Here is a 26,124-nt window from a genome sequence, read left to right on the forward strand (position 1 = left end):
GGGACATGTGTTGTCCTCATCACAACCGAATAAGTCTGGAATAGGGACACTAGTACACCCCAAAGAACATGAAAAGGAGAACCCCGTGTGGTACATCTGGGCTTAAAACCCAGCACTGACGAGTTTTTGAAGACGGTGCTGTTTCAGATTATAGGAAAGCCCGTCTTGAACAGGGCTGCTCCAGAGAATGGCTGCTGTACTGCGTGTATGGACGGAGCCTCTGTGCCTTTCATTGTTTCTCCACTTGCGTGGCTTGATGTGACTGGATTTAGCCAGCTATCAACTTTATCCACAATCCTTTTCCTGCTGCCTGAAATTATTTCCATGTTGGCTGCTTGGCCTGTGTGCAAGCGGCTGTGTTGGGCTGGTAATGAGGCAATTATATAAGCACAGCCCTTTTACAGGAAAGGCTGAACCCATTTCTTTTTGAATGGATTGGATACCTTAATGAGGCTTATCTGCTTGCCCCGCGTTCTCAGTCACCTTGTCAGTAGGCATCTGGCCTTGTTGGCAGTGTAGATCTTTGCCTCTCCACTTAGTCCTTCTACCCTTTCCTCTTCATTGTCTGCAAGCAAATGTTGTCATTTATCTTAAAAATCTAGTGATCTTGATGATTACAGTCTCTTCTTACTGTACATGGCACTGCTTCTCCCCTCTGTAATCGCTCACTGATACTTAACAGTATAATAATAGCTTTTATTATACTTCCTACCTCTCACCTGGGCTTCCTGTGTGCCCACTGCAATAGGAGTCATCTTGCCCTTTCAGTATCTTCTGACCCCTTATTCTTGCATGTTCTTCCTTCTGAATCTCATTTCAACTGTTTCATTTTTACTACTTTCAACATCTTCTTTGAGCTCCTCCTTCCTCTTACATTGTTGACTTAAAGGTCTAGGGAAACCATAGTCTGACTCTACTTGTTGACTGTGCATGCAGACAATTGTTATAGTACAGCTGTGCAGCTACAGACAGGAAGGGTAAGCTCAACAAACAGACCAATAAAAACAAGGGATGCACGTGACCAAGACATGAAATCTGTTGTCTAGTAAAACATCCTTAAGACACCCTTATAGTCTCGCTGCATATTACAAATTTTTTAAAAATCAGTTCAGTTAGAAACCAGACTGAAATTCCGTTAAAAAGATGGTTTTCTGGGAGGGAATCAGCTCTTTGTAGGTGCTGGACTTTCTCAGGACTTGCTTCGGAAGAGTTTTATGGCAACAGGGCATCTCAATATGTGCCCAAGGTACTCTGTATCACACAAAATCCGGATGGTGACATCCCATGGATACAGATGTGAAATGCAAATACCTGATCTGGTTCATGCTGTGTCTGACCTAATGATTCCCTTGGCGTGAGCACAGCATCAGATGAATGCATCCAGTTTGATACCATCACGAGAAGTTGTGCAACACTGTGTGACTGTGGGGCTCTGATCCCTTGCTACAGGAAATCTTAGACTGCTCTGCTTCACACAGTGCAGTCATCCCCAGATGCGTGTGTTGTGGAGAACCAGTGTGCCACGGAGGACCGAGTGTCAGGGTGGAACTTATGCAGCCCTGGCCTAAAGTTCTGTCCTGGGTTTTGAGCAGCTGAGGGCAAGTTATTCTGTGCAGGATCAACAGTACTATTTGTGTAGAACCGAAACACTGTAATCCATGTCTTTGGCCTGGAAAAACACCCTTGCAATCATTGCCTGACTCTGCTGGCTCCTTTGCTTCACAAGGCATTTGCCTGCTTGAGATAGAAATCAGCCAGTGCCTGGAGTTCTGCTCCTGAACAAGCCTGGAGCTGCCCCTCTGACCTGGTCAAGGGTGGCATTAGAAATTAGGCATTTCCCTGTTACATCTCCCCTGCCCCACATCCTCATCTTTATTGTCCACTCCTTTCCTCAGGAGAACACTCTCAGCACGATGAACACAAACAGGATCGGGCATCTCACAAAACGCGCTTCTCACAGGAAAGGAAATGGTGACACTCACATGCTGCTGGAGGTTTCCGCAGTTGCCTCAGTCAAGGAGTCCCAAAACACTCCACGTACACCGAAAATAATAAATTTACTTTTCAAATGGTCTGCCACCTCCTTCCCGGAGCAGCGCGTCTTGGCTGGCCAGCCAGATGTCTCATCTTGTACCGGGCAGAGCCAAGAGCTGCTCCGGTCTCCACAGGGGACAGGCTGAGCTTACGTACTTGCTGGCCCCTGTACAGCCTAGCAGAGACCAGGTGCTGCAGATCACTGCCTCTTTTGGTAGTGATGGCACTTGATCAAACCCTTCTTGGCAGCCTTTGACAGATGTGATACGATACTTGCTCAGGAAGTGGACAGCCTGAGCTCAGTTCTGTTCTCAAGGGGTGCAGGCTAGGGACTGTTTGGTCTGTCTAGCAAGAGATGATTTTTAACCCAGTGCTTAGGGCAGGGCTAGGGCAAGCACTCGCCACCCTGCCTGTTCAAGCTGTGCCAACATGTAGCAAAGAATCTGCGGTTCTCTGGGGCAGCGGAAAGCACGCACCTATGTCCTAGTGGTCCGAGTGCTCTCCTGACAGATAAAACCCCGATCTCCCTCAGGACGGTCTCCATGCTGTATGCAGCAGTTCTTAGGTACAGGTGCAAACGCACAAACCAGCATGTTGCCCTCTCAGCGGAGGCTCCTACCCATGAAGGTTTGAAGTGAGGCTGTGGTAGCAAAATGACTTGTACTGTGTTGGGAACGTGTAGGCACTATGCAATTTCTAAATGCTGTCATTACTAAAAGAGAGACTCGAGGTCTAACTTGTATCTTTCGCAGTGGTACTTGCTGGTTTTGCTAAGCTCACCAGGCACTGTTTAGAAAGCAGAGGCCAGGCCAGGCACTCCTGAGAATTACATAACACGGCATGAAGAAAAGAACAACTTGTCATAAATCTAGCCTCAAAACTTTCCAACACCAGCCAAAGACTAGTACAAGGTGGCTGTCATACTCTTCCTATATAAGGGCCTTTCCAGACCAGACTGTTGATATTAGGACATGGTACTAACAAACTCCATGTAGGCAAACAGGAGGCTGCTTTCTTCACCTTGGCTCCCCGAGGCTGCGAGGAGAGCCCAGAAGTCCCACCTAATCAAGTTAAACTGAGACTTCATGCACTTACACTGATGAAAAGAGGTGCTTTTTGGAAAAGGTGGCAAAAGCTGGCATTGTGTACTGACCTTCCATCAACCATGAAAACCAGCACTACATAACATTAGCATTGCACTCACTCTGCTAGGAGGAATGCGTCAATAGCAAAGGGAGGGACTTCTCAGAGGGTAGGTTAAAATAACCCTTATCTCACTTTATTTTCATTGTAGTCACTCTCTGAAATGGAAAGCAGACAGGGTATTTGCCACTTCTAATTTCCTGATGGCTACAGATGTTTCCTACAATTCTGTTGCAAAGGACAAAGCTCCTCACTTACATGTCAGGCACACCACACCACCTAACTCCAGCCACCTACTTAGTGGTGTCTGCTGCCCAGTGCAATTAGAGTGTTGTGGTTTTTTAATTATTATTATTTTTATTGATGATAACCATTTGTTTTGATGTTCACAATCTTAAGGCAATTCCAATACTTGGAGGAAAGTACCAGAAAAGGACCCTGAGCAAGCTTCTGATCCAAACAGGCAACAAAGCTTTCTTCAGAAAAACGACGCTCCAACCACTGTGCTATTTACCCAGGCCCTTTTACATGTAGGCATAGGTAGAGCTCAAGCCACTGAAAAAGGATAACCAGCAGGAGTTTCCCATCTACTTTTAGAAAGTAAGGTGCAAGTACATCAACCATTTTGTTACAGTATAATGGACAAGTTATACTTGTCCGTTCCTTTCAAAAGCATTTTTCCCTTTACTATTTTCTGTCTACAGGTATCTCCCACCCCAACCCAGTTCCCTAGTCTTGCTTATGTGAACCTTTAAATCTGGTAGATCTGAGTCCCAGTAGTTCTGAAACATCTGCACTGTATTTGGGAGTTGCTTGCTGTCTTCTGGAGGAAGGCTGCTCGTCACTCCTGAGTTGAAACATCCTCCCATTACCCTTTGTGCAGTGCTTGACCCTGAGTGCCAAGATGGCAGCAGTTCACAAGGGAACTCTCAGAGGGGAAAATCAAGACCAGACCACTGTAAGTCTTGAGAAAAAAATGTTTTCCTAAAGTAAACTCTTCCCAAACAAAGGAAAATTTTATATATTATTACATATTTTACGTAAAGTAAGATTTTCCTGCCCTTTCCCCTAAAAACAAACATACAAGCCTCCTTTGAAGTCCCTATTCCTCATACTATTCTGCTCTGTGTTACAGTCAGAGAGCTCTTTCCTCTTTATCACCATCATTATGGCCATGTAACGTCCTTGCAGCTGAGTTCAGACGCACTCAACCTACATTAATTCATCTGTGGCAGGATAAGTGTTGATCTGAATACCATTTCTGAGGAGGGTTGTTGTACCTCTGGGAATTATTCTTGTGGCTAACTTATTTGCAGATTTCAAGAGAGAGGCTGCAGTGGTTTGAACTTGGACAAGAAGCTTGCTCTCCACTGAAAAAGTTACAAAAAGGAAGCAGTTAAGATGAGACCTGACATTTGTGAAACGGGGGTGTTTAGCTTCTGATAAAGGCTGATCAAAGAAAACACAACAGAAGGAGAGAAGTAGAAAATTACTATTTCTTTTCCAGCACGGAGGATATACCTGACTGATCTGCAAGGTATTCAGGTCCTGTCCTCACCTGGAAAGTAACCGCAATAAAGCTCTTGTCTGCCAAGTTCACAGAGATGTGGCTCACAGAAACCTTTGATGTGGTGGAGCACAGCACTGTCGTTCCTCTTCTGTAATGAATAGTAGGAAATGCAGGTAGGAGCCTTGGACCCGAATCCCAGGGTGCTACAGGCCACGCCAGCACAGTGATGGACAGGACTGGCTCCAAGGTATCATAGCAAGCACAGCTGCAGCCACTTCTAGCTGGGGCTTCTGCCAATAGTTAAAATTTACCATGGCCAGACAAGGAGCAGCAGCATTGCCAGATAAGAGGCCAAGTGAATAAATAAACCACATAAATCCCTCCTGAAACAGAGAGCTGGAAGGTCTCCAATTAGAATAATTTGTGAAGAAGGGTAAAGAGAGAGACAGGAAGAAAGATGCTTCTCTGGGATGTAGAGGGGTCAGCGTAGCAAGAAGAGGCTTGTTTATTCAAGGCTTACATCTTGGGATGTGTTGCTTCTTGAGCCAGGGGCCCAGTATACTGCTGAGCTCCAGTCGGAACAGTCACTGTGAGATTTCCTTCTAGGGATGTAAAAAATGGGCCACGCAAGTGTGACCCCTCCCACTTCCTGGGTAATCTACGCTCAGGCCTCAGTGATACTTTCATGGATCACAAGAAGAATTAACAGGCTCTGATTGTGTGTGGACTCTATCGATTTTTGCTGCTCAGTTCCTCACGCTATGACTTGGTTATTTTCCCACCCTCTTGCCTTTCAGTTTGCTCCTTTGGGGGAGTTTGTGTTCTGAACCTGCCCTTCTAACTTATTTCTCCTTTTGCAGTCCTAACAATGTTCCCCTTTCAGTATAATCTTTATGCCACTGATGTGCTCACATGGACCTAGATAAAAAATTCAGGTCAAATTATGTTGGCATGAGGGCGAAAACTGGGATTCATCTAAATGGGATATGCAGGGAGATGGCTTTAAATGAAACTATAAACTACATATTAGAGAGATTTTTCTGTAGGTAATTTGAGTCGAGTTGTAATTAAAAACTATTTCTGAGCTTTCTTTAGTTCATTTAAAGGGGAGTTCCTTGCAAGCTGTCTGTCTAATCTTATCTGCACTTACATGAGAGAGAAAATAGCTGGTGCCTGTAAGAAGAGGTTGAAAATTAAAATTCAGTTACCTAGTTCCTGCCATTGAACAAAACAAAAAGTGCCACATTTGCCCAGGTGAACCCAAACTTGCCCGTTCTGCATTATTTTCTGCTTTAGGACTAAGATGCACACCCAGGGATCCATTCTAGGTTTCTTTGTATTCTCTTCCTTGAACAGTAAATGAACCTAGGCGTAGAAAAGGATGGTTTGGTAGGTTGGCCTCTTTGGACACTTACCTTTAGAACAGGTAATCCAAGGGTCCTCCTAACTGAAGGAAAGATTTTATCAATTCACTTCATGCAGACATATTAATATGTTTTGCATCAATATTGAATATTATTGCAGCCTTTAACCACATAGTAATGGTCTCACACAATGCATGCATTCGTGCTGTATTCTCCAGCACAAAAGTTCACATCCTGTCCGGATGGACAGGAACAGTACCTTAGATGGTGTGACTTGTGAATACGCAGTGACTTAGGACAAACATGACTTATATGAAATACAATTTTTGCCACAAGTCCAATAAAAAGTTTGGCCAGGGAGAAGGGATTAGCTCATACCTGTAGATATGGACACCCCAAGTCACTGGGGCAATGTGGGAGGCGCTGTCGCTGTCACCACTTCTCAGATGCTTGATGTGCAAGCGAGTAGGATGTCTGTAATCCATCAACCCACCTGCACAGGGGAGTCCTTCCAGGGGGGAAGCTGCAGCACCCCCACACTCCCACCCCCAGGGGAGCCCCACGAGAGGGCACACCCCCTGCTCCGGCACAACACAGCATGCCCAAAACGTTGTCTTCTGTGTCAGAAACAGGTACCTGAGACGTTTGGGAATGGGTCTTTTGAGGCCAGCCGGTTGTGAAGGAGTTCAGTTACGCTGAAAACAGGCCCCTCTATCAGATGAGGGTTGCGTTGCTCCCTGTGCAAGCTGAGCTAGTTCCCCCAGGGTATGTGGTGTAAGCTTTCCCAAGCAAACAAGCTCTACGGCCGGCTGGCTCCTTCAGTCCTGTCGCTACCTTACTGAAAAACGAGAGGGGTACGCGTGGTGTCTGGGAAAGCTGTGGGCAGAAAGCACGAGTCTGCCTTGGGAGTGCTGCTTTGCTGGGCCAGCTCCCTCCTGAATTCACTTTAATTTCAAAGGAAACCACAGGATTGCTTCCCAGTGTTTCTCGCTGGACCCCAGGCAGAGTGTGGTGACGTTTATTTTGGCAGGAGCACGGACTGAAGTAGTTTCCTTCCCCCAGATGCCTCCCCCATCCCTTCCTCAGCAGAGCAGGTATTATAGGTGTGGAGCTGCTCCTCCTCGTGCCACACCACAGGCATCAGCACTCCAGGTGCCCACCTTGCCCCCTCCGCTGTGCCAGCGCTGCTCTGTGGGACGGCATGGAGAAGCAGATCAGGAAACTGTCCTGAATGTTTTTAACTCAGGTTGGTTTTAAACCTTCCTTTTTATTTTTAGCCGGGTGATTTTTAGTCTGAATTACATCTGCAGCCTGGTTCAGGGCACAGTCCTGCAAGCAATTTCATCAGCACAGCTGAGGGAGGACAAGGATGGGAGCTGCTGAAAACAGCACTGTGGCTAGAGAGAAGTTCAAAATACACCCTCAGTGCTGAACTAACAAAAGCACACCTCCTAAAACCAGGTACCCGGTTAATCAGTGAGTGGGAGGACGTGAAGAAAATTCACTGAGAGAAAGCAAAAATTGTGTCAGCACTTTGTCAGCAAAGCGTGAGTGGGGCAGGGCCATGCACAGCAGCTCCTCACTGAAACGGGGCTTCTGGGGATCACCCCCATGGTATTTGTAGGGCTTTTGTGAAACGCTTGGTCGAAACTTCTAGCAAATCGTTCAGCTATACCAGAGGTGTGCAAAAAAAAAATATTTTTCGGTCACGTGGGGCCTGTGAGCAGGAGGACACATAGGGACGGCTCTTCCTCAGGCTCTGGTGGTCGGCGGGAAGGTCTGGGCCCTCAGCTGCGGTCTACTCCTGCTGTCCCTCCACCCCCTCCCGCAATGGAAGTGCAAGCACTTGTCGGACTGTGCCGTCAACTTGGTTACTGAGATGATCAGGGTTAAAAATAACCTTGTAAAGAGTTAGGGGAGGTATTTTTAGCCCAGATCATTTCAGTGATCTGGTTTACAGCACAGCCCCACAAACTCACACTGGCACAAGGGAGGGGGAAGGAAAGGTCAAGGGAGGGAGAGCAGTCGGAAACATAAGCTCCCTGCCAGAACCAGGATTTTATGAAACTGCACCCCAAAGGCACTGACCCACTCTTCTTTGCAGCTAGCTTATTGACCACTCTTTTCTCATGGCGCAGCGCAGAGAGCTGGCTGCTGAGGGTCACTATTTCTGGATCTTGTTTCTGAGAGCAAGACACTAGCCCTGAGCCTCTTCTGCCTTATTGTGAATGCCCCTGCATTCGTCATTATTTTTGCCGCATTTGCTTTCTGTTGGATAGATGGTGCAGCAATGAAAAACCCCATAAGAGTCATGAGGGATCTGTGCAGAGCTCGTGCGAGCACAGGGTACAGGAAAACAGCTGGCGCGACGGCCTCGCGTGAGGACCAACTGCAAGGAATGGCTCCTGTGAAACTCTTCAAAGCAGGGGAGGGATGCAGAGGTCAGGGCTTGACCTCAAAACCATGTCTAGATGCAGCTGCATGAAAATAAGGGTGGAAAGTGCACAGAACTTGTACAAACAGTCATGTAGCAGTCACTGGTTTCATAGCCACGAAACACTCCGGCCTTGTGAAGCGCTGCTAAGGGCACCTGTATCTGCAGATAAAAGGCACTCCATGCAGCCAAAGTGTTGTAACTGCAAAAGCAGGCACGGCAGAGGATGCCTGGGGGAGAGAAGGAGAGCAGGGCAGTACGAATCTCTGCTGTTACTCAGCCAGTATTTAGGTGCTGCGTGAGCCTAAACACTCTGCTGTACAGCAGCTAATAGGCCTTTGCTCTTCATCAGCCAGAGCAGATGCACAAATCCAAACCTGAGCTCTCTCGATGTCCACTTCTGACCCCCACTGGTACCCTTTCTGACTAGCAATGCCACTACCATATTACAGCCAGTGACAAAACTGCTGGGGTACCAGTCCTGTGACATGGGGTTATGACAGTTTTCGACTGCAAGGGGCTGGGTCATGACCAAAACTGCTGGCTGAGGGCTTGTGGGAGCTAGTTTTGCACCACTCTCAGCAGGACATTCAAATTCATCCCCAAAGCCTCTTCTAGCTTTCCAGTTTTCCCCAGGACTTTGCAGTTCTGATTTCATACGAATCTCATTGTCTGTAGTGATACCCCCTACCTGTAGCTGAAATGCAGGGAAATCCAGCTCGTTGTGAGCACCCAAACAGTATGCACAGGGAATAACTGCAGTCTCTACACCTCTTTTCTCCCTTGCACCTTGTCTAGCCCTAGTATCTTCTGGCATATTAAACTGTCTGTGCAATTCAGGTGAACTGTAACAGGTTCAGTTTTAAATTCAGATGAAGAAACATGAGACTGAAAAAAGACTCTTCAAATTTACTCAAATTTATATACTCATTTGGAAGAGGAAAGCGAAACCCCTTACAGAGAACTTGTTAGTTGCACTTCCTCTTTTGCAGACAGTGTCATGCTTACATTGATGGTACAATTGAATTCCTGTTTTGCTGCTCTGTCTGACATTTTTCAGAACGTGCAATGCTTAGCCACTTGTTTTTATTGAAGAGTGAACGACCTCAGAGTAGCAGTCACCAAATTACTGATGGAGTAAGTCTCATACCCTAGCTCCCTGTTTTTAGCCCATGCGGGCTGACCACATTTCTGAAAGCTAAAAGAGCCTGCAGCTGGCTGGTAAAGGTGCGAAAATCAGGCCTCAGTAATTTTTCCAAACAAGAGCAGAGCTGCTCCTCTTCATCGTTCAGATTGTCGGCAGGTTATGTCACCAAGAGGGGGAAAATCACCAGGAATGGGAGAGAACGCATTAGTGTCATGGTGCAGGAGAGAGCCAGCACCGAGCTCTGGGGTGAGAGGAGCAAACGTGTCTCGGTGGTGGAGGAGGCTGAGGGCTGGTGCTTGCTCCGCAGAGAGACTGAGAAAGTGAAGCTTCCCACCTTCATTGCAGCGGTGAGGAGACTGCCCGTGCAGCCCCTGGAAGTCAGGGACAGCATTCTTCCCATGCAAGGGAGGGAAATTTCTGCATCCAAGTGCCCCAGTACGACAAGCCCCTTGGCTAGAAGGCATGGAGCCTGGCACACCAGCTGGGGGAAAAAATAAAAAGCTGTAGAAAAAGCTGGATGCAGGACGGCAGTGCAATTGCCAGAAGGGATCTGAGAAAGGACTTTTCCTGTTGCTAAAGGCATAGCGTAATCGGAGAGCCTGCAGCTGGCAGTTTGGGGAGGACACAGCCCGTGGGCTACTCGTTCTAATCTTAGAATGGCATGCTCGCTGCTTCCTGTGTGCCGGACACAGGCTCCACGCGCTTGAGAGCCGCGCTGCAATGCCCTGCTACCAGCAAAACAAGAAATGCATGGAATGACTCCAGCTTTATGGCTTTGATCAAATCCAGAGAAAGGGCGCCATGTTTGCAGACTGGAGCTCTAAAAACTGAAGGAGAACGACCATACAGCAACCCCACGACAAGAGGTCAGAGAGGCCAAGAGGAAATGCCCTGCCTTTTCTGGGTAAAGGCAGAGGGCTGTGGAGGAAGTGCTGATACCAGAGGAAACGGGTCTACCAGGGAGGCAAACCTTGCACACAGACACTGGGCACCTGCAGCTCCTCAGCCTTAACCAAATCCCTGCTTCGAGCATCAGCTCTGCTGTCTCCAAGTATCCTGGGCTGTGACATGCTGAGTCGAGCCCCCAGACTCATACTCCCTTCCCCAGCTTCATCCTTCTTTCCCTCCTACTTCCAGCCAGCCCTTCCTGCCCAGCGTGGAGCTCGCCTGCAGCTGGAAACTGCTCAGCCGTCATTTTTCGTGTGCTGCAAGTTGCCCTGCTGATCTGCCTGCTTCACTGTTTCTTCATTTCCCTGTATCTGCCACTTCCCCTGCCTCTAATTGCTGTAATGAAGGCTGAGAAGAACTGGGGGGAGAGGTGCCAGAAGTTACTGGTAGAAACAGCTCGATATGGCTTTGTGGATGGATGCAGGAAAGCTGGTCAGAAGCGTACGGGAAGTTTTTAAGGGGGGAGATCTAGTCAGGATCCTGGAAACAGGGAATAGCAAACATTGACTCAAGGGAGTCAGTGAACAACAAGTCACACAAGAATTGTGGTGCCGGTTGTGCGTTAATGGTGGTGGTATAGGGAGGGGAGGTGTGAGGCTCCTTTCTGATGGCTCGTAGCCTGGTTTGTTGTTCTGAGGTCTCAGTCTCCGACAAAACAGGGATTGTTGGTTAGATATTCGCAGTTCCTCTGGTTTAGTTTTCACTGCATCAGATATCCAAGAAAAAGAACGAAGATTTCCTTTCATCAGCTTTGATTTCTAGGCTTTGGGCTCCTCTTGCTTGATACAGACATAGCGAAGAAAACACGGTAAATGTGGGATGAGCAGGGCTGTGTGCTGTGGGAAGAGCTGCACCATCCAGTCTCCAGCAACCCTCCCACTTCTCAGCCTGTTCTTGGTCCAGGAGAGGGGAAGCTTCTCTCAGCCCTGGTATTTCCTTCCTCCCGCCCACCCGCCTGAGTATTTCACTGCCATAAAAAGCAGAGCAGCACAGGGACATCCCCAAGCAGATGCTGACTTGATGCGAGGACAGGGAATGGCTTCTCCCAGCAGAACCACTGGAAAAGGAAAGGCACTTGTCACTGGGGCAGCAAAAAGAGGTGGGAGGGCTGAGAAGGTGCATGGGGATGCCATTTATTGCCCAATTCCATCTGTTCACTGCTAGGCAAAGACAGAGAACAGATACTTGGCCTGGAATACTTAGTCTACTTCCAGTGAAAAATACCGAGTGTGGGATTTTCAGCCGGAGATGAAAGGTGCTGCATGAATTACTAGTTTTCTGTGATTCTATTGACCATCTTGGATATTTAAACATGCTGCTATGTCCTGGATTCCCAAACCTTTTGCTCTCAGACTGGATGATTGATGCCAGATGTGAGAAACTCTGCTTTAAATCCTTGCTTACTCTTGAACTTTGTAACACATATGCAGGCTCCTCTCTAGCCTGGTTGCTTTTCCCAGCCTTTGCTCAAAGCATACTGTTCTTGATTTGTCAGAACAGGCCAACAGAGACCAATTCAGAGGTGGACACGTCAGCATCACCCTCAGTGGCTCAGCTAGCAGGGAAATTCAAAGAGCAAGCAGCCAATATCACTGGAAAAGAGGTAAGGAGCTCTGCAGCCACCGGCAGGTAATGGAGTGGGAAATGAGGCACTTGCCTCTGCCTATAGAAGTGAGAGCCTCAGTGACCTAAGCATAAATCCACATTGATTTTGAAACCCCCCAAAAGCTTTGTCTTGTAGTGCAATGCAAGCTGTGGTAGTATCTTCCATGCGTTGCTGACTTGTGCGTGAATATTTTGGTAGAGCCATATGTTCACACTGTAACAGAGATGCTGCAAAGCCAGGTAGGATATGCGTATATCCCTAACAGTAGCAGACAGCGAGGCATGTGCTATCTGGGCTGGCTTTTGTGGGCAGGAGGCAGCAATGAAGAAATCAAATAGCTAATTTTGAACCATGGCAAAAGAAGGCAAACACGTAGTATAAAAGCCAGTGGCAGGTCACCAGCCCTTTGTTCACAGAAGAAGGTTTCCTTTGGATATCTCCCTCTGTACAGTTCCAAGACAGAAAGCTGTCTCCTTACTTGCCCTGGTTACCTCTTTGCATGACAACATTTCAGACTCTCTGCCTATCTGTGTTATGCCAAAGCTTTATTTTACTGAAAGCACACTATGCCAAGTATCCAACTCACAAGCTGTCTTTCACCAGATAAGCGAAACACTTGAATACCTCTCTTAGGAAGACAGGAAAGTCAAAGTGTTTATGAATGGATGCTGACATTTTAGGAGAGTCCCCCGTATCACTACACACTTTTTTAGAAGCATAAATGCTTACTGACAGCCCTGTGCAGCCAATGGGTTTAAAACCCCTTTAAAACCAAGCTGTTTCCTTTTGTTGCTCAGCTGATTTCAGTATTGTCGCGGGCTGGGCCTAAGGGGATCCTCCCTGTCACCAGGCCTGTCCTTGGCTGGATGCAGTGGTGACCTCTGTCCTGCAGCGCTGGCATGCCACAGCTTATCAGAGGTCAACAGTCGCGTAGCTGGGCCACAGGCTGGGAGTAGCCAATCTCTTCCCAAGCACTATTTTCTTCTTCCCTCCAGTCACCAGTGCACTGCTCCATCCATCCCGTTACAGTCATTTCCTCTTCTTAAGGTATAGGATTTAATTGCACCAAGTCCCTCACTCTTTAGAAGGCAGCAAGTTCCCAGACCTCTCTTGTGTTATCTACAGACCTCTGCTGTTCCCAAGCCCAGGCAGGGTGGAGGGGCCTCACAGTGGGGGAAAAACTCATTTTCTCCAGGGACTGAGGAGGACAAAGTTTCCTGTCTTTTCTCTCCAAGCCATCTGTCACTTCCCCACACGCTTTCTCAGGCTGGCCTCAGATTAATGGCTGCCTGGATGGTCCTTAACCCTTGCTTGACCCGTGCCAGCAAAGGGGAACCTCTGACACATTGCTGTGGCACAATGCAACATTGCATGGTTGCAAAATGGTAGGGTTTCAATAAAACATGATATTACTGCTTCCTCGTGTGATGTAAGGGGAAGGGGCAGGGCTGCTTTTGGCTACTTAGAGATGGAACATTGCCATAGCTGGGTGTAGCACCACCAGATGTTCAGTGAAATCAACTCTACTGGTCCCCCAAAACAGTCAGCTCTAAAGGGCAGATGCCATAATCTGATTTTTCATGTGCCTGCCTGTTAGAAGGTAACAAAATTATCCAAATATCATGTTCCTTGATATTCACAATAGTTTCCAAAAATGTATGTTAAGAAATAAAAAGTGTGTTAGCAGCTTGGCAGGAGTCTACAAATGTGGCATAATAAAACAGAGACACCTTGTCTTCAAGACCAAGGTAATAGTTATGAAGGAACAACTGTACAGGTGCTGTGCTACGTGTCCCTTCCTAGTGGGATCTCTGTACTTCTGAGAGCCCAAGGACTTTCAGAAGGAACCGGTGTCCCTGCAGTTCAGTTGCTTTGTTCCTTCTGCCCTGGAGAATCTGTTTCTTTAGTCAAATATTACAGCTGACACCTTGTCTCTGTGAGCTGCTCTTCTTCATTAGAGAGAATAAACGTGGCTGTAGGGCATGCTGAAAAAGTCAGAATTCCCCTTTTTGCACCTATAATATGTCAGACTTGGAACAGAATGGTCATGAACCAGGTAGGAAGCTGAGATTCATTAAAAACAAGTCTCAGTAATAAGACAGGAAAGAGAACAATGCCAAGCTGTTCCAGTGTGAGGGGGTTTCCAGCAGGGTGCTTTGAAGGTGAAGTTTCTGGGAAGACTTCCCCACCCTCTGCAGTTCAGAAGAGTATCCTGTGCACAAAGCCTGCAGTCTTGTGGTTCACGCTGTGGAAAGAGATGTAGAATACTTTTCCAACACTAGGACTGGGCTTAAGATGCTGTGAGCACAGCTATTGTACTGGACGCATGCCCATATGTTAATGTCACGTGGTGCCTTTAGATGTTTCCTTGAGGTAAGCTTCGCCCTGCCATCCAAACAGGTCGCTTACAGAGCATGCTCTTCAGTGCTTGAGTTTCACTTCCTTTTTAAAAAAACTAATTTTCCTACTGCTAAGTCAGTTGCTTTCTTCTCTTAGGTACCACCACATAAGCCAACTCGGAGGAAACCACCATGCTCCCTTCCACTGTATTCCAACAAAACCGAGACAAACCTCAACAATGAGCAAGTAAGTATCGATTTAGCAGGGGGCAAAGTCTCTGTTCTCTGCAACCTGTTCTCTACTGGGACATGAGCTTGCAGGTAGCGCAGACATCAGGCTGTGCAGCAGAAGACGTCAGTTGTTCAGCATCAAACCTTCCCACAGGTTCTGACTCAGTCAGCTGCAAGCTGCTTCCCACTCCTGTAGCAGGGATATACATCCCATTTCTACTGCTTTTGTTTTTATCCTTAGAGCAGTGATGGATCCACCCAGTTGCCACCTTTCATGCATTTTACAGCAGGAACCGCTAGCATTTATTGGCTTTGAACAGCACTTAGCACAGGGGGCTTCTAGTCTGGTTTCTGCTATCAGATGAACACTAGAGGTTTGAATGCAATGGTGTAATAGTTCTGCTCTTCATAAAAAATGAGTCATTCATCTAAAGTGAATAGGATTTTTTTTCAGCAATACCTGCAGAATATTGTCTTGAGGTGTCATACATACAGCAACCTCGAATGAGTGGGTCCCAAGAAGCTGGCTGCTACTTCCCAGGGTTTATGCTCAGACGCTTTATAGTCATTTCAGTTGTTCTGTATTTCAAGGTATGAGGTTTAGCCACCAAATTTCACATCATCACCTGCCCTTAACAAAGGGATGATTCTTGGTCCTTATTTTCCGATAGCTACAGACTCTTGTCTCCATGTCAAAGGAGCACAGGCTCTGAAGTCTTAGACTCCTTCATTTTCCTTCAGATCTGAAAAGACCAATATACTTCTCAAAGCAATGGTCTCCGTTTCTCACACTGTGTTCAGCTTTTCAGAGCTCTACCTTTCTGGCCACTTAGATTTTTCCTGTCCAGACTAATTGGATACCCTTTAACTCTGTCAGTCAAATGGAAGCAGAAAGCCTTTACCACCACAAAAAGTTTGTAATGTTTACCAGAGAGGCAGAATTTTAATCTGCCTAGTCCTTAAATAAAATTGAAAGCACCATAGCAGCAGAGCCATAGTGCACCACCTAACTCAGATACTTCAGCCAGAAGGCTCCCTGTTTTCTGAAAAGCAGGATACCTATATGTAGAGCCCTAGGGTGTCTAGAAAACAAAAGGGGAGTATGGTTAGAAAAGAAGAGGGCAAACTTTTGTGTGAAGACCCTATATGAGGCTTCATTTGCTCCCCTACAAGCACTTGCCACTCATCTCTTCTTAAGTTTTGTGCCTTAGTTGTGTTTCCTTTTTTTCACCTACTTTGCTGTGACCATTTCATGTTTCATATTGTTTTGCAGAAGCCATCTCCAAATGCTTGCCCCATTCCCAAGGTCAAGGTGAAAAGCTCCCCCATGATTGAAAAGCTGCAGGTAAGTCCTGTGAGAGTCCTCATGGCTACCCCAGCAAATCCAAAGTTCTTGGCATTTACCAGGGCTACTTCCCTTGTGGGGCAGCCACAAAGGAAGGTGATCCAGGAGCCAAGGGTTAGGTAGGCAGGACTGCAGGCTCACTGACTAGGGCCCAGTCCCACAATACACAAACAAGGGGGCAGAGCAGGTCTGGAAATGGTAGCCACTCTCAGAAACAGTCCAGCTGTCCTCAGGCATGGCCACCGGCAGGTCAGTGCGTAGAGCAGGCTCACTTGGACCACGTGCGGTGCACGTGGCCAGGTGTGGGCATGGCAGCAGCGCAGCTCAGGGAGCAAGGGCAGCAGCCTCAGTTTAAATGCAGCTCGCAAGCGAAGGTGAGGGAAGCTGTGGCTGAGGCTTCCTCCAGCTCTTTCTCCACAGCAGTTTAAACAGGTCACTTGCACATCTTGGGGAACTGTCCTGGAGCACAGGCAGCTAAAATCCTGGGAGTGGGTGAGCACCCCTGGGGCTCTGGCATTCCCTACCTGTGCCTCGAAGCTCTGTGCTTTCCTTGTCTCGATTCCCCAAGTTATGCAGAAGCACACCCCGTGCTTCTTGCCCTTTCTGTGACTCTTAGTAGCACCTGATTCATGCCACTGAGGACAGCTCAGCACTTGATAGCCCATAGATGTGGTGCCCCATCATTGCCAGCTGCCTCTCCTGGCAGCATGTGTGACTTCTGAGCATAATGCCTCCTGGGCACCCTGACACAACGTAGGCCTATTCATAGCAGTGTCCCTGTTAATGCACCCAAGGACATTTGTCTAGAGAACTTAATGACAGGCTACCACAAAGTGCCTTGCCACAGTTAATCACAAACTTGTTTCTTTCCATGGTCTTCTCACTCCCCGTGGTTGTATGGATCATTCAGAAGACCCGCAGACCAGGCTTGAAAATGTGAAGTCTGCTTGGGCACAAACAGGGGTGGTTTAAATCTCAAGGTGATTGCTGGCTGCTTGTTCATACCCTGGCTCAGCCACTGCAGGCTATACTGGCTTGGTGGGGTCACTGGAAAATCCCAAAAGACCTCAGGATGACAAAAGAACTCGTCCTGAGATCCAGCTGTTGGGGAAGGGCAAATGTCCAGTCATAACTGCTCTGCCCAGACTTGTTTGTTGACAGTGTCACCAGGAGAGACCCATAACCAGAAGCTATGTGGGTTATGACAGCTGAGATGTGGTAGCTCCCGTAGCGAGAGCAAGGGTTCCTCCACGTGGTTAATGCATGTATTACACACCGGCGTCACACACACCACTGACGGGGATTTTTCTTTGCAGGCCAACCTGGCTTTTGCCCCAGCTGCTCTGCTGCCGGGAGCATCTCCCAAAAGCCCTGGCCTGAAAGTCATGGTTTCTCCGTTCAGCACCCCTCCCTCAACCCCCAGCAGCCCGGGCACTCAGCCGCAGCCCGTTGAAGCAAGCGAGACGCCGGTCAGCTTTGATCAACCCCCCGAAGGCACTCAGCTGCAGTTCTATAACAAGGTAGGGAGTGCACTAGGTCTCCAGCACGGCAGGATGAAGCTTGCTTATCGCCTGGGGATGAGGAGGAAGAGGAGGCCTCAGCCCTCGGTCCTGCTGTAACAGCGCGCATTTGTAGCCAAGGGAGGAGATCTAAGCGCGGGGTTTGGGACAGCCTTTTGGGGTAGTTCTGTGGGTCTTCTCCGCCTACCTGTCCACAGACTTTTGTGGACCAGTGGCTGCAGCAGCCTTCCTGGCCCCGTGACTGTAGGGAAGGGGTGAAGTGGAAGCACTCAGTTGCCTTGGCTCGGCAGTAATTGAGTGGCGGGTAGCTGGGCAGGGAGCACTGTGAGGAGATGGTGTCATATGCCAGCAAGTGTCGGAGGTGGCCGAGGTGCTGTTTATACAGCCACGGAGAGCAGGACAGTTTGCCAGGTGTTCCACAGAGTGCACAGCACTTAGATGAGGAACTGTAGCCTACATTCCTCAGCCTCATCTGGAGTGCAGACTCCTTCCTCAGCCACCAAACTGCCAGAAGTTGAAGACTTTGAGACATCCCATGTCAGCAACAGCTGCATAATGAAATCAGCGTCTTTGCTTTAGGGTCTAACTTGGACAAGGAGTCACAGTTTAAACTGGGACAATGATCTCCAGCACCAGGTTTACAGAGGGAAAGGAGGTATATTTTAGGGAGCTGCTTAACCTACTAAGTAGTGAATAGGAAAAATGAGGCAACCATTGCATCAATCAAGTTTCCCCTGGTATTTTCCTCTGTTGTGCTTTCCTGCTTTCCAGTACTGCTCTTTGACTTCTTCAATGTCTGGTTTTCCTACCTTCAAGGTGCGGACGCGGGGATCAATAAAGCGTCGGCCTCCCTCCAGGAGGTTCCGAAGATCTCTGTCTGACTACGGAGACGGGGAAGATACAGGGCTCAACATCTCCTCTCCAGAAAACGGTGCTAAAGAAGACGGGGATGAGGTGTTTGGGAATAAGGGCAAGACAGAAGAGGATGAAACAGGGAACAAAGAGCTAAAGAAACAGGTGGGGACTGATGAGAAGCCCCCATCGAGGAGAGTATCCAGCAGATCAGAAAATGAAGAAAAAGGGGAAAAACAGGCAGAAGAAACGACTCCTTGCAAGAGTAATGCAGGGGATACAGAGGAGAAGGAGGTGTCGCATGGTGCCCCAGGGGAGGAAAACTCACCCCAGCCTCCCTCTGGAGACAAGGAGGAAAAGGTGTGCGAGGGTCCCCAGGGACAAGAGGAGGAAGGCAGTGCCTGTGAACAGGAAAAGGGGGACAAGGAGAAAGAAGGAACCGAAGCGAAAGAGACCAGTGAGAGCACACACACAGAGAAAACGTCAGACACTGAAGAAACACCACTGGCACCTGAACCGCAGCAGGACGCAGTGGGTTTAGAGACTGCAAGTGAGCCTTCAGCATCCCCCACACAGGACCAGGGCACAGAGTAATCATGACACGTGTTAGGTAAGTCTGGTCAGCATGAGGACGGCTCCTAAACTACCAGAGGTTTTTGCTTACTAATGAAAAAGGCAAGCGTGGCAGAACATACCAACATTTCTGCTGCTCCCCACACCTCAAGAGCATCAGATCTCAGGCCTGCAGGGTCTTTAAGTCAGGGCATTTAAACAACCAGCCCTCTGGGCTGATGTTACAGAGAGAGGAGATGGAGAAGAGGCAAAGATGAAACAAATGATTCTGACTTCAGTGAAATGGAGAAGCTCTCTGATACCAGGTACCCTGCTCAACCGTTGTTTTGAAACAATTTGAAAGCAGAAAACATGTATGCCCCATCCCTGGAGGTGTTGAAGGCCAGGTTGGATGGGGCTTTGGGCAACCTGGTGGGAGGTGTCCCTGCCCATGGCAGCGGGGTTGGAATCAGATGATCTTTCGGGTCCCTTCCAACCCAAACCATTCTGTGATTCTGTGATGTACTAGCTCTGCCATGTATATACTAGCTCAACAAACCTCTCCCTATATATGTATTTATATGTGTGCATGCACACATTGGATATATACATGCATACATATATGTACACTTTATATATACATATATATATGTTTTTAGCCTATTAGCTGTGTCAGCAAAAATAGCGTTTACACACACACACCAGCTTGATGATCAGCCCTGGAAGGAGCCTCTGCAGGCCTCCAACACTTGAAATACAAGAGGATTTCCACTGCCTAAAGCAGGGCTTGTTCCATATAGCTTTGCACTTATTCTCTAGCTACTAATCCTGTAGCCACAGAGGCCTGAGGAAATACCTCGGTTCACGTCAACGGCTGCCTGTCCTCTCTTCAAATGCCTCCTTGGTTGCGCAAGGAGTGACTGAAGGAAGCAATCTAGCATGGAACCTACCAAAGCACCCCCAAGACTCCCCACCCACTTATTTACTAAGAACTCTGATTATTTTTCATAATTTCCTTACTTTTTTCTTCTCAAAAGGACATACCCAATCAGGACACAGAAGATGATGTGTGAACAGGAGCCATCTAACCCAATCAAGGTTGAAGCCACTGGAAAACCTTCGGTGGCAGGAGACGAGTAGAATATGGATATCCCCCGAGGTCCAGACTGATCCCAGCGCTGAGTGGCTGCTCGCTGGCTCTGTGCTTTGCACCATTGTGACAGTCAGAACAAGAGACTGGCTTACAATTGCTTCAGAAGTCAAAACTGAGGTGCTGGCTGATGTCCCTGGGTGACTGCTGGGGACTGAGAGACCTGATGTGTCCTGTCCTGGACCCAACGGCCACCGCCACTCCTGGGCCCTCTCTTCCTTATTCCTGCTGAGCTCCAAAATGTCATTTTCTTCTCCCCTGCATTGGTCTTGGATGAAGTTCATCAGCTACATACATATGTGTATGGTGCCTTTTCAGTAGCTTCTTTTGAAATATTTTGGGTTTTCAAACTTCAGTAAATAATGTTTTAACAGTAGGAAAAAAAAAGTATGTTTTCTCCATGTATGCTGTATGGCAGACAATGTGAATCCTAAATATGGGGAAGACTCTTAGGAAATTGTTCGTAAAGCATAAAATGCTTTCAAAGTGGGGGTTGAGCTGGCTAATCTGTGAAACGCGCAGTCATGGTAGGCAATTTTTGTGTGCTTCAACTTTGGGGTATTTTTAATGCTGGTGGAAAGTAACAACCGACAGATTTGAGGCACAGAAAAGATGTGCTGTGTAGGTCAGTAGGGCATGTTCTCTTACCCAACTCTGTGCTCCAGTCCTGATTTAGAAAGGCTGCCTGTCTGTCCGTCTGTTTTTCTTCCAGGCCCTGTCCCAACTTTTGATTCTCTTTTGAAACTTTGAGTGTGTAACCACTTAGTGCCATTTGTGACAGAAAGCATCCTGGCTTACTAGAAACAGCCAGTTAATTTTATTTAATCAAAGAGGAGACCTTAGATGGCTGAGCTGGTTCAAGTCATGTGGCCAGTCTGTATATGAACGGGTGGGGGACAGACAGCCAGTCCCTCATGAGAACATCAGATTGGCATCGTATTGGATTTGTGTTCACTCTTGGAGTGCTAGTTAAGTCATGGGACTAACGTTTGTTAAGGTAAAAAAGCTTCTCCACTTAGAGAACATGAAATCAGGGAAAGAAAACAGGCCTTTACCCACCTGGCTTCCTGACTAGTGCTTGAAGCTGTGTCTGTATTACTGAATACAAAGCTGCTGTGCCTCAGGGCTGTGGGGCTCATGTCCACAGAGCTTAGGCGTAGCCCCTCTGCAGCAGCCTGCCTTGGGGACAGCTGGCCAGCAGTGCCCAAGGCCAAGCCACGGAGTCAGCCAGCTGTCAGGGCTGTGAACAGTTTGGGGCCAGTCACCCAGAATTCAGCAGTACGGACACAGCTGTAGAGACCAAAGACAAGAGTCAGGAAGCTCCTCTTCATCTTTCACAAAGATCCTCCTAGCAAACGTCAAGCTGAACAGAGTTGGAGGCTTGTGTTGTCCCTGTCCCTATGAGCAGGCACAAGCATTTTACACAACACAGCCCGCATCCTTCCTAGACTGGGCTCTGAAGCATGGCACTGTTACAAAACCCATGGTTTTGGGGGATATCCCCTTTCTGTTCACCAGCTCTACAGTCACAAAGAGAAGCCTCTATGCCCTGCCTTTTCTCTTCCCAGGTGAGAGCGCCCGTTGAGAGCCAGCAGTGTTGCCCCTGACGCGTAGAAGAGGCTTGTTGGCAAACATGACCCCCACATCCTTTTGAGCCATGTTGTGGAGTATTGTTGCCTTTGGATCTCTTTTAATCTGTTAAAGCTTGTGTTCCAGGGCAGGCTGCAATCATTTGCTGTAACCTGTTTCCTCTCTCAGCAGAATGTCCCACCTGGATGTGAGTGATTGTGCCTTACTGTATATATCGATACATGTGTGCCTGTTTAGAGAATGTGTCCCTAGCAAGGGAGTGGAAATCTGAGGGAGAAACAGAAGAAATAAACGGTGGAATAAAAACAAAACAAAATCTCTGTGTTTCCTCCTGGGGAATGTAGGAGCCTGAGGAAGGATGAGGAGAGCTGGCAACAGCAGATAAAAGAGAGGAGGGATTCCCACTGCCATTGTAGCAGTTTAACATTAAATTTTTAATTTAATTTGTGGTATTTTTACTTCTGGGGAACAGCAATAACCAACGTGCTTAATCCACAAAGGAGGATGTCCTCTGGGGGAGCAGTAACACTGGAGACTGCCACACTCTCTGTCCCAGTTCCACAGACATCTAGGAGCAGAAGAAAGCAAATGCCATTTCTCCAACAGCACTGTAGTTCAGGGGAAGCACAAAAAAAAAAAAAAAAAACAACCACAAGGCAACATACAGTGATCCTTCCTGTGAGATTTCCGAGCTTCTGGCAATCGACAGAGTAGACTTTCTGTGCCAGGAGTTGCTTCACCATCTTCATTCTTGACAGCTTCACAAGTTGCTGGAAAAAAAAGACACCCGTTTCTCAGCTGAAGGCATCCACATGTGCTTCTAGCGGTGATGTTAACACAGGCTGCACACAAACCTCACAAGTACTCACCTGTACAAGCCAAGTGAGAGCAATTTTAGAAAAAAACAAAACAAAACAAAACAAAACACAAAAAACAACTCTTTGGCCAGTACCATGACATTGCAAATGCAGAAGGTACCTGTAGACAAGTGTCCCTGCCCCATCCCTACCACCAGGAAATGTGGGCTTGGGCCCATAAACGGCAGCACTGTCCTCTGTCCACAAGGTGTAGAGTCAGAAAGCTTTGAAATGGAGACCACAGCGTGGCTCAGCGTGCTGAGCGGGGACACCTCTTCAGACCCAGAGACATCTGCCAAATTCCTCGGGCAGGAATATTTAATGCCCGTGGTAGGGACAGTAATGGTTGAATACGCAAAATGCTGACATGTTTTCTTTAATTCCTTTGGTGTAGGTTAAAAGAAAGTAAAAGCACAAACTTTCCTGGCCAGAAGACCTGTAAACTGCGGGCGTAGAAATGGAAAATAGAGCAGAAATGAACAAAAAGTGGAGAAAGGAAAAAAGCACAACAGCGAGGAGACCGCTGCAGCTGTGGTGTCATTTCTATGGTTATTCTGTGACCGGACTACGTTTAAACCACAGCACGGCCCTGAGGAAAGAGCGGGTGGGCTGCCGCCACGACCCCCTGCCCCACGCAGCGGGGCGAGGGGCGACGCCGTCTGTCTGTCCGTCCGTCCGTCGGTCCGTCTGTCGGTCCGCCCGGCCGCCTGAGGAGAGCGCAAGCCGCCCCCCCGCGCCGGGTAATGGCGCAGTCCGCCCAACGGCTCGGCGGCGGCCGGCGGGTTGGAACCACAGCCGTTCGGGGGCGGTGCGGGGAGGCGGGCGGGGACGTTCCGCGTTTCCCCCTCCCTTCCGCGGGGAACGAGCCGCGCAGTGGCCGCCTCCGCAGCGACGGTGCGGGGGGAACAGAACCGAGCCGAGCCGAGCCGAGCCGTCTCGTCACGGCGGCGGCTGCTCGTAGGGGCAGCCATCGGCAGGCGGGTTGGGCGGGAAGAGTGAAGTGCGGAGCTGGGGGAGAGGCAATAGAGAGCGGCTCGTTGGTCTAGGGGTATGATTCTCGCTTCGGGTGCGAGAGGTCCCGGGTTCAAATCCCGGACGAGCCCTCGGAGGAAGGCGGCTGTAAGGGCCCGTTCCGTTTTGCTGCCGCCGCCCGCAGCTTTTGCTGCAGCCGCGGGCTCGGCGGCGGGGCGCGGCGGGGAGAAGAGGAGGGGGCGAGAGGGGCGCCACCGCCGCGCTACCGCTCGTCCCTGCTGCGGCTGGGGGACGCGTCTCGCCTGGTCACCGCCGGTTTGCGAGCTGCCTGCCGCAGCCCGTCCGACGAAGTGACGGTTAGGCACCGAGGGATTGAAAAATAAAGGGAAGTGTGAAGTAAAAGCAGGGCTCGTCCGGGATTTGAACCCGGGACCTCTCGCACCCTAAGCGAGAATCATACCCCTAGACCAACGAGCCGACGTAACAATCAGTTTCTCCTCATTCCACACGAAGCCGCGCGGTGGAGGCGCCGCGACCGTTCAGCGGCCGCCTCGAGCGCTCTCCCGCGCCCTGCTCCCCGGAGCTCCCTGGGGTGCCCGTGAGGGGATGGGTGTCACTGCCGGGCTCGTGGGGCTCATGGAGCGTGCTGCTCTACACGCGAGGCACGTCCCTCGTTACCGGGACCTTGCTTCCTTACAGTAACAGGCTCTAACCAGACTCCAGGCTTCAAGTTTTTCTATGTTACAAGAGACTGGGAGAAAGCTAGGAGGGAGAGACAGGAAAAATAATTGCTTTCATCTTACAGACTTTCTGCGTACCAAGGTTATTGGGCATACTTGTGGTTCAGGCTGTTCCTTCACATCAGTTCAGCACTGCAATAGCTAATCAGCAGCACCTTTTTCCTCTGTGTTTTTCTCACAACACTTAGCCTCACACAGCGGGTGACACAAACCGTTCTTAATTGAACGACAGAAAAATACTTACAAATCTTTTCAAGTATCATATGTAATTACCATGCTGCTGCCAGCTCTTGAGTCTTGAATGAACCACTACATTTCTATCTAATCAGAGAAAACAAATGTAGCACGAGCTGCCAGCCACAATTTCTGCCTTCAACTTGCAGAGGAAAAGGAATGCTGTGAGAGACACCCAATACTAACTTCTACAAATAGAGCCTGTTCCCTCTGTCCCTCATTTTGTTACTCTGTTGCTGTTTCAAAATCACTGTGTTGGGTGGTTTTTTAATTGGATATATAAAATTTGTATTTGTTATAGAAAATCAGTCTGAATATATCTACTCTTTCTCCTAGAAGACGTTATCCTTATTTATTTATTTATTTATTTATTTGGTATGATAATCCTGTTTGTTGTCTGTCAAGTAAACTAGGGCATCCTCCAAAATATCAGGATAAGGAGGGTCTGAGTTTTTAACCTAAAAAGTAACCATGAAAAAAATGATTTAACCTCTTCCCTATGATAAAAAATTTTAATTTATTCTTATTTTTTTTTAGATCTTCCTTTTGTGACAAGCAGGAACAAACAAGACAAAAAATATTTTCTGTCTGTAGTGGAACTGGATGCTGGCTTTACAGCATGTGAGAAAGCTGAGAAACCAAGAGGGCAACCCTGCAGCAGCCTGCCAGGAGTTTGCTGTCTGTGCTGACCCCTGTCTGGGCAGACCTGCTCTGTCACCGCTGCCTGGCTGACCTTGCAGGGAACGGATGCAGTGGGAAGAAGGGTAACACACAGACACACATACAGACAGAGAAAATGAGTTTGTGGCCAGCTAAATGAGCTGAATTACTGAGAAATTTGATAAATACCAATGTTATCAATGGACAGGGAGTGGAATTGCATAGCCAGAGGGAAAGAGGACTGCAGCACTTACACCTTTAATTGGGTTATTTTGTCGTGGAGATTAAGTGCTGAGGAATTGTGTAATTCTTGCTTCAGTGCAGAGCTTGTAGGCCTATATTGAACAGTTTACACTGAGAAGTGCTCCCAGTTCTTTTTGTCACAACCTTAACAGTAACATGTCACAACCTTAATAGTCTTGTCACGGCGTAGAAATGCAATACGTGCTCCTCAGGACAAACCGAGCTTCCTCTAGCACCTCACTTTGTCTCCTGAAAATAGCAGAAGACATTATTTCAGTCATTACGGTCTGAAAAAAAAATAATCTTCAGATTCGCTGGCTTGGAAAAACGCCTAGACAGGCCAAGGTTGGGCTGTTTAGGGGACCCTGAATATATATATATGTATATACACATACACACACACACACATGTATATATGTATATATGTATACATATATATATACATATATATTTAGCTGTGAAGGTAAGGAGTGAACTTTGGGTGCCTGGCTCTGTCACAGCCCCGCGCCGTGCCACACAGCAGCCCCGTCCCCGGGCAGGTGCCGGCCGGCGGCAGGGAGCGCTGCCCCCTCAGCGGCTCGGGCCGCCCCGACCAGGCTCGGGGGGCGGGACCGCGCGGCGCCTCTCCGGATAGGGCGTCCAAGCTTTGACGG

General features: G+C 48.3%; 2 protein-coding genes and 2 non-coding genes across 5 annotated transcripts in view; 3 read left to right on the top strand and 1 right to left on the bottom strand.

The window, feature by feature from the left end:
- The window catches only part of RCSD1 (RCSD domain containing 1), a 34,299-nt gene extending 12,219 nt beyond the window's left edge, over positions 1–22,080 (top strand). The window contains exons 1-7 of one of the 2 annotated variants that reach the window (XM_040567696.1): positions 11,310–11,696; positions 12,076–12,183; positions 14,683–14,772; positions 16,030–16,101; positions 17,418–17,621; positions 18,438–19,083; positions 20,063–22,080. In XM_040567696.1, coding sequence (XP_040423630.1) covers positions 11,400–11,696; positions 12,076–12,183; positions 14,683–14,772; positions 16,030–16,101; positions 17,418–17,621; positions 18,438–19,067 — 1,401 coding nt within the window. In that variant the 5' untranslated portion in view covers positions 11,310–11,399 and the 3' untranslated portion in view covers positions 19,068–19,083; positions 20,063–22,080. Of the gene's footprint in view, positions 1–11,309; positions 11,697–12,075; positions 12,184–14,682; positions 14,773–16,029; positions 16,102–17,417; positions 17,622–18,437; positions 19,084–20,062 lie in introns of those variants that run through there. The other variant, XM_040567703.1, reaches the window with a different exon arrangement.
- Positions 18,571–26,124, top strand: part of MPZL1 (myelin protein zero like 1) — a 42,061-nt gene continuing 34,507 nt past the window's right edge. The window contains exon 1 of the mRNA XM_040567719.1: positions 18,571–18,575. Within this exon, the coding sequence (XP_040423653.1) occupies positions 18,571–18,575 (5 nt within the window). The remainder of the gene's footprint in view (positions 18,576–26,124) is intronic.
- Positions 23,654–23,725, top strand: TRNAP-CGG. The gene has a single exon. It is a non-coding gene; the product is annotated as a tRNA-Pro (tRNA).
- On the bottom strand, positions 24,000–24,071 carry TRNAP-AGG. The gene has a single exon. It is a non-coding gene; the product is annotated as a tRNA-Pro (tRNA).

This window comes from Cygnus olor, chromosome 1, assembly GCF_009769625.2.
Source record: "Cygnus olor isolate bCygOlo1 chromosome 1, bCygOlo1.pri.v2, whole genome shotgun sequence".
NCBI lineage: Eukaryota > Metazoa > Chordata > Aves > Anseriformes > Anatidae > Cygnus > Cygnus olor.